The sequence below is a fragment of the Sinocyclocheilus anshuiensis genome, unplaced genomic scaffold (assembly GCF_001515605.1).
Source record: "Sinocyclocheilus anshuiensis isolate Anshui unplaced genomic scaffold, SAMN03320099.WGS_v1.1 scaffold447, whole genome shotgun sequence".
NCBI classification, from domain to species: domain Eukaryota; kingdom Metazoa; phylum Chordata; class Actinopteri; order Cypriniformes; family Cyprinidae; genus Sinocyclocheilus; species Sinocyclocheilus anshuiensis.
The window spans coordinates 1959100-1965608 of NW_015552615.1; the positions used below are offsets into that span (position 1 = coordinate 1959100).

The 6509-nt window shown below is 38.2% G+C and overlaps 1 protein-coding gene and 1 long non-coding RNA gene across 2 annotated transcripts in view; both read right to left on the reverse strand.

Annotated features, from left to right (window-relative positions):
• LOC107665997 (transcriptional enhancer factor TEF-5-like) overlaps window positions 1-1756 on the reverse strand; it is a 30561-nt gene extending 28805 nt beyond the window's left edge. Inside the window, exons 1-2 of the mRNA XM_016457088.1 lie at window positions 1745-1756; window positions 1292-1532 (exon numbers count right to left, since the gene is read on the reverse strand). Of these exons, the coding sequence (XP_016312574.1) occupies window positions 1292-1532; window positions 1745-1756 (253 nt within the window). The remainder of the gene's footprint in view (window positions 1-1291; window positions 1533-1744) is intronic.
• Window positions 1754-6509, reverse strand: part of LOC107666050 (uncharacterized) — a 20379-nt gene continuing 15623 nt past the window's right edge. The window contains exon 3 of the long non-coding RNA XR_001631625.1: window positions 1754-1884. This is a non-coding gene — a long non-coding RNA (uncharacterized LOC107666050). The remainder of the gene's footprint in view (window positions 1885-6509) is intronic.

The window sequence follows — 6509 nt, forward strand, 5'->3', positions numbered from 1 at the left end:
AATAAAATAACATACAATTTTGTGCAGACTACACTTTTATTTGTCAGCCTATCTCTCTTTCTTTCAGTAGCGGAAATTTAAATGTGAGATTCTGGAAACGAGATCTAAATTTAGCGGGAACGGTCGGGTCGGGAAGAAAATTATTCTAAGTGGACAGCGGGTGAACAAAGAATGAATATATAGCGGGAGCGGGTGGGTGCGGAATATAACCTTGCGGGAATGGGACTAAAAAAACAGTCCCGCGCAGACCTCTACTTCAGGGCTCGACAATAAGGACTGCCCGATGGCCCGGGCCAGTGTGAAAAACGATCGGGCCACTGCAGTGTCGTCACAAAAGTTAATCATATGCATGTGTTTTCAAGCCTTGTTAATTTAAAAATTAAAGCGATTTAAAAGCATTCGGGCATGAAAGACTGGCTGTTTTCAGAAAAGTTTACATGCCGTTTTCTTTTTCATCTTGCCTCCATATAATGCATTTAAATTAGAGTTAATACACGCAGCGCTGCTGTGTTTACAGTAGTAACTAAGGAAACGCTGTATTACTGTTACATAAGCACCACCTGCTGTCAGAGAGATAAATTTCACAAAGCTAAAGTCAGGCCATTCTGTTTTTGCTTCAGGTTTTGAAATTATACAGTCTAACATAAATCAAACATTGCACTTTTTTGGGATCAATTCATGATTAAAATGCAGTGGTAGCCTCTAATTTCAAATTATTGAAAAATCAAGGTGCAACACAGAGTGAAGAATATGAAAATGTTATTTTATGTGATTTTTCTGTTTCTGTACCTGAACATCTACAAACATAAAAACCTAAAGCATCATTTTATTTCTATCTTTGTGCTATATTTTTAATTGTGCTTTTACTTGTAATTTGTTCATTTGTTCTTATTTACTGGCTGTTCACTTGTCTTTAATAATGTTTGAACTTTATATTTATATTTATTTTTGGCTAGTGGTTTTTGCTGTGGTATCGAAATTTCAATTTGACACAGAGAATTGTAAAATTTAATTGGTATCTAAAATATTGGTGACATATAAGCTTATTTATTAGAATACAAGATAACGTACAGTAGATCAAAAACAATGATAGCAGCGACTATTTTATTTTTTTGTGGCAGGGCCAGTGCAAATGTTGGCAGGGCAAGTAAAAATTTGAACCACTGGCCCGACCGGGCCAGTAGAAAAAATCCTTAGCGTTGAACCCTGGACTTGTCGAATGTTGATGTAAAAGGATTTTGTGCATCACAACTTCCCCTTCGGCACACGAATGCATTGCAAGCTCACTTACCGTACATCTTTCCCTCGTCCGACAGGATGATCTTGCGCCGTCCGCAGGGCGGATATATAGCCAGTGCCTCCTGAAAGCTCTGCTCGATGTCGGGACTCCACACGCCCTCGGCGTCTCCATCCAGGGCCTTGTCCAGCTCATCACCCCCATCCTCCAGCCCCTGCTCCGGGCTGCCGTTGGCACTCCACTTGTTGGACGCAATAGTGCCGGCTCCTACCGGGCCCTGCCACGAGCCCCCACGCTACACAAGTACTGCGAGAAAGAAACAAGGAAAGAGAGGCAGAGAGAAAGAGAATGTTACTTTATTGTGGACATAAAGATTAAGCTAATAAATCCTCGTTCAAAACCACTCCCTTTAGTCGTGTGCACCCACAGTTTTGGGCACTGGCTGATGAAGACAGCAGCAACTGTGACTCTTATTACTATTTCCTCGGGGCTCCACACGCCCTAGGCGTCTCCGGCCATGGCCTTGTCCAGTTCATCACCCCCATCCTCCAGCCCCTGCTCCGGGCTGCCGTTGGCACTCCACTTGTTGGACGCAATGGTGCCGGCTCCTACCGGGCCCTGGCACGAGCCCCCACGCTACACAAGTACTGCGAGAAAGAAACAAGGAAAGAGAGGCAGAGAGAAAGAGAATGTTACTTTATTGTGGACATAAAGATTAAGCTAATAAATCCTCGTTCAAAACCACTCCCTTTAGTCGTGTGCACCCACAGTTTTGGGCACTGGCTGATGAAGACAGCAGCAACTGTGACTCTTATTACTATTTCCTCTTTTCAAACACTTCCAAAACGACAAATGAATTTTAGAGCATATATAAAGCTCCATTTAAAAGGATTAGATAATTAGGACTAGCCTGCAAAAATGCTTGTGGTCGGGAGCACGCGGTCCAATGTGGCCGTCTAAATGTCTGAAAATGGTTAAGGGATCTTAAGCGTTTTTCAGGCTGCCTCTTTTTCGCATGGTATTGTTCATGAGGATCGGGTCCCAGGAGTCACTGGTGTGCCCACATATTTCATTCTTTTATTTCACTTTCTGCTGATGTTGACGAAAAAACGCAGCTTGGGTAAATACGGCCAACTCCGATTGAGACCTTCCTTTGGGGATATTCAAACGCTCTGGTTACACGCACACTGAAAGAATAAGCTTGACTTGGCAGCCCAAAGACACAGAATGAGCAAAACAACGGCCGGGAGAGCATTGGAATATGTGAGCGGCCTAATTACTTTTCGACATTGCAGACCTCAGACCTCAGCGCAATCTAACGCTGCGGGGAGGACAATTAGTGATGCACTTCCAAATTGCATTTGCCTCTCAGGTGACACGCAACACCATTCATCCCATGTAATCAGGATGGTCACAGTCACTGGATGTTCCCCAGAGAAGTTACAAAATTTCTAATCCTGCAGTAGAACCAACATTTGAAACAATTACGCATTAGTTTCTCAAATATAAACTTAATATCCTGTACAGACTTTTTATCCAGTCACACACTGCAAACATTTAACCTCAAGCCTGAGCTACACTGCATTAGGCCTACAATACAAAACAATCAAAATTGAGTTATAAAGAATTAAAGCAAAATAAGTGTAGAAAACTTAGTGCCACTATGCTAGGGTGCTGTATGTGATTCACAGTGATTTCAGTAGCGCATACTTATGGAATTAACATTCATTTTGTATTTGGATTGTATCTGTATTTTTTTTTTTTAAGCTTTTTTAACCTTAAGGTGTAAAATGCAAATCACTACTTGTTACATGAAAGATTGCATTAACAAACATTTCAGTCATTTACCTTTTTTTTTTTTCTAAACAAAATCCTCAGGAAAGCAAAAAAGAGAGGTCTCTTTGGGAAGAAACATGAGAGAAATAAATTGCAAATGCAATTAAAAGAAATAATTTGATAAATAATGAGATATTGTTGATCAAAAACTGTTGAGCAGCTGTTATTTTATCATAATTTATATACCACTATAGCATATATTAATATTTTGAATTAAATTTTATTTTTTAATATTTTCAGTGTTCATTTTAATTTTAGCTTAAGTTTTAGTAATTTTGTTATGTCCTTTAATAATTTTTACTAGTTTTAAAAATTTTCATTTATATTTATAGCTTTATATTTAACTAAGCTTTTAATTTGCTATTTTAGTTTTAGTAATTTTAGCACGGATGACAACCTATTTTCAGTTAGTTGCCAAGGCAAGTTTATTTTGGGATTTTCATCTAGTTTATTTCAATTAATGAAAATGATTTTTCATTAATATTGGCATCACAAATGGTGTTACCAATGAAACCACCAGCTAAAATCATGCACACATTCATAATCTTTGATTGCTGATCACTACTAACTATATCATACTCTACAAATCTATACGCAGTGATTTCTGCCATGTCACCAAATATAATCACATTATGTGAGGTAACACAAACGAGCAAACGTTGAGTAAAAAAAGACATGACTGCATGCTTTGAAAAAGGTCTCCATTTAGCGTGTGTGTGCACTGGGGCAGAGGGTGAGAGACGAGTGTGTGCATGGGGAGCGTGGAGAAGCCGTTCTATTGGAGAGTTGGGCTTAAATTCCAGACATGTCCTTATTAAGGAAGTACGGCGTTAGTTCTCTCTCTCTCTCTCTCTCTCCCTTATATCAACCGAGCCCCCTCTCGCTCTACCCTCTTCCCCACCCTGCACTCCCAAGCACTCAGACCAAATAAGGAGAGGCGAGCAAAGGATGAGGGGAGGGGGAGGTGAAGGAGGGAGGAGTGCTGGAGTCAAGGGGTGGGAGGGGGAGGGAGGACTGACCAATTTAGACATCCATTCGGAGTCTGAAAAACAGTGGGTTTGTTTTGGACAAAACGCAACATCAGCACGCCTGGGGACTTGAGCGTTCTCTGTACTTCTGATAAAGAAAGAGCTAGTAGTACAGCTAACAGTGGGAAAGTGGCCTGTATGTGACTAATCAATGCAAAAATTAAAACTAATACCAAATTCATATACTATGGCACATTGAAAAACTTTACTGTGAGGTACTTCAAAGACATGTGGTGTTGATATATTAATAACTAATAAATTGATCAATTTTGATTAATAAATATTCATAAAATTAACCAGATTTTTTTGTAAAGCTGCTTTGAAGTACTGTGTACTGTGAAAAGCGCTATACAAATAAATTCGACTTGCCTTGGTATTAACATCATGGTAGAATAAAATCACCATGGCTTATTTTTATGCAAAACCCATGGTACTGTTTTTTAAGTGTGGTAATGAATAATAATCTGAAAAAAAAAAGATTAAAAGTAAGGAGACAAACCAGGAGCTGTAAAACAAGTTTCAAGGAAAATTAAAACAATAAATAATACACATTTTTATTATTATTTAAGAATAATAATACAATGTTTTTAAACAATTAAAATTACTAGTACATTTTAAAATTAAAATTAATAGTAAAAATAATAATAAATAGAAAAATAATTAAAATAAATTATATTTATAAATTGCATACATATAAAAATTACACACATAAATATATATATGTGTGTGTGTGTGTGTGTGATTATTAAAGTAAATTACATGTAAACATGCATAAATAAATAAGTGTGTGTGTTAATGTTTGGTACTTTGGTAAGTGAATAAAAACATTTTTTTTTAATTATTTAACCATGTATAACTGTGTGTGTGTGTGTGTGTAAAAACACACTGACGCAATGCCTTGCCAACAAAGAAAAAAAGGTTTATTTTTAATACTAATTGCAACTAACATCTGGCAGTTCGTTCTCCCTCTATCTCACCCTTTCATCTTAAAGCAACATTGCGAACATGAACTTTCAGTTTCTTTCAAAAAAGGACATGGCAAGTGAGCAAGAATAAAGTCAGATGGACACAACTGCACAACATCTGTTGCAAAACAAACACGCTCATCCTGCAATGCTGAAGGCCATTCAGCTCCATGCGATGAAGCCGATGCAAACACACAAACTTAATTTTCCCATAAGGCAGCTGGGACTTAACTTTGAATGACATGGTACACATATTTAGTCCGACACCGGTGCACAACCTCCTCTTTCCCGCCCTCTCTCTCCCTCCCGAACCAAACAGAGCTCTCAGTCAGTATATAATGCTGAAGAATTTCCATGTGGTCCAGGAATGTAAATAATGCAGTGAAAGCCATGCAGCGCACACATTCATTCAGACGCCCATTGAATGAACACAAGCCATCCCTGCCCACTATCTCACAGAGCTCCAACACAGTATGTATTGTTGTCGGCTGAAGAACTGAGTTGGCTCCAGCAATGATTCTCCGGGTTCACCGGATTCCTCATGATCTCTGTAGAAGAAAGCCCAGGGAAACTTACTTCAGTGTGATCTAATATCAATTACAAAACATGGACTTACAGCCAGTTTTTCCCCAAGCTGACACTTCCAACCATGGAATCTGGCATGGACGTATGGAGGAGTTTTTTGGGGAGGGGGGGCAGAAGTTGCCAGACTATTCTTACCAGAATCATAAAGACTTAGTCATAAGGCCGTTCCAGGAAAGGGGCACTGATTGAGGTTTACTTGGTGGCCTTTTCGGATTTTCCTCTCACAGAGGTTGTTTATGACTCAAAGTCAGACATTGTGGTCACACACAAGATGCACATGTACAAGAATCAGAGGACTGAACAAGAAGTGAATGGTGAATTCATGACTTAGCGCATCAAATTACATAGCTGATATATGTTTTCTGTAGTTATGGTGAAAAGATCTAGAAGATTCAAGTTTCACTGAATTTAAGCTATTACTTCATCTGCAGGCATGTTGATTAAACGGTGGAAATAATTGCTAATTATCATAATAAACTGTAGTTTAAGTATAATTTAGCTAGTACATATTATGTACTGCTGATGAAGAATAGCAATAAAGCTTGGTTTATGAAGAAACACACTTGTGCCACCAAACTACATTTCCCACCATTCTCTGTGACAGAATGAGAGGGATAAAATACACAGATAAAACATGAACCATTATCAATTATGTTGCATTAGTGCTAAAAAGGCTTCCCGTCTTTGCCAGGAAGTGAAAAAGAATGAGAAGCAAGTCAATTAAATTTTAACCAAAACTACTTAAAATAATCACTTATAAATTGTTGTATTTTGAAGCCAGTATATATATATATATATACAGTATATATATATATATACTGTATATATATATATATACTGTATATACACACATGTGTT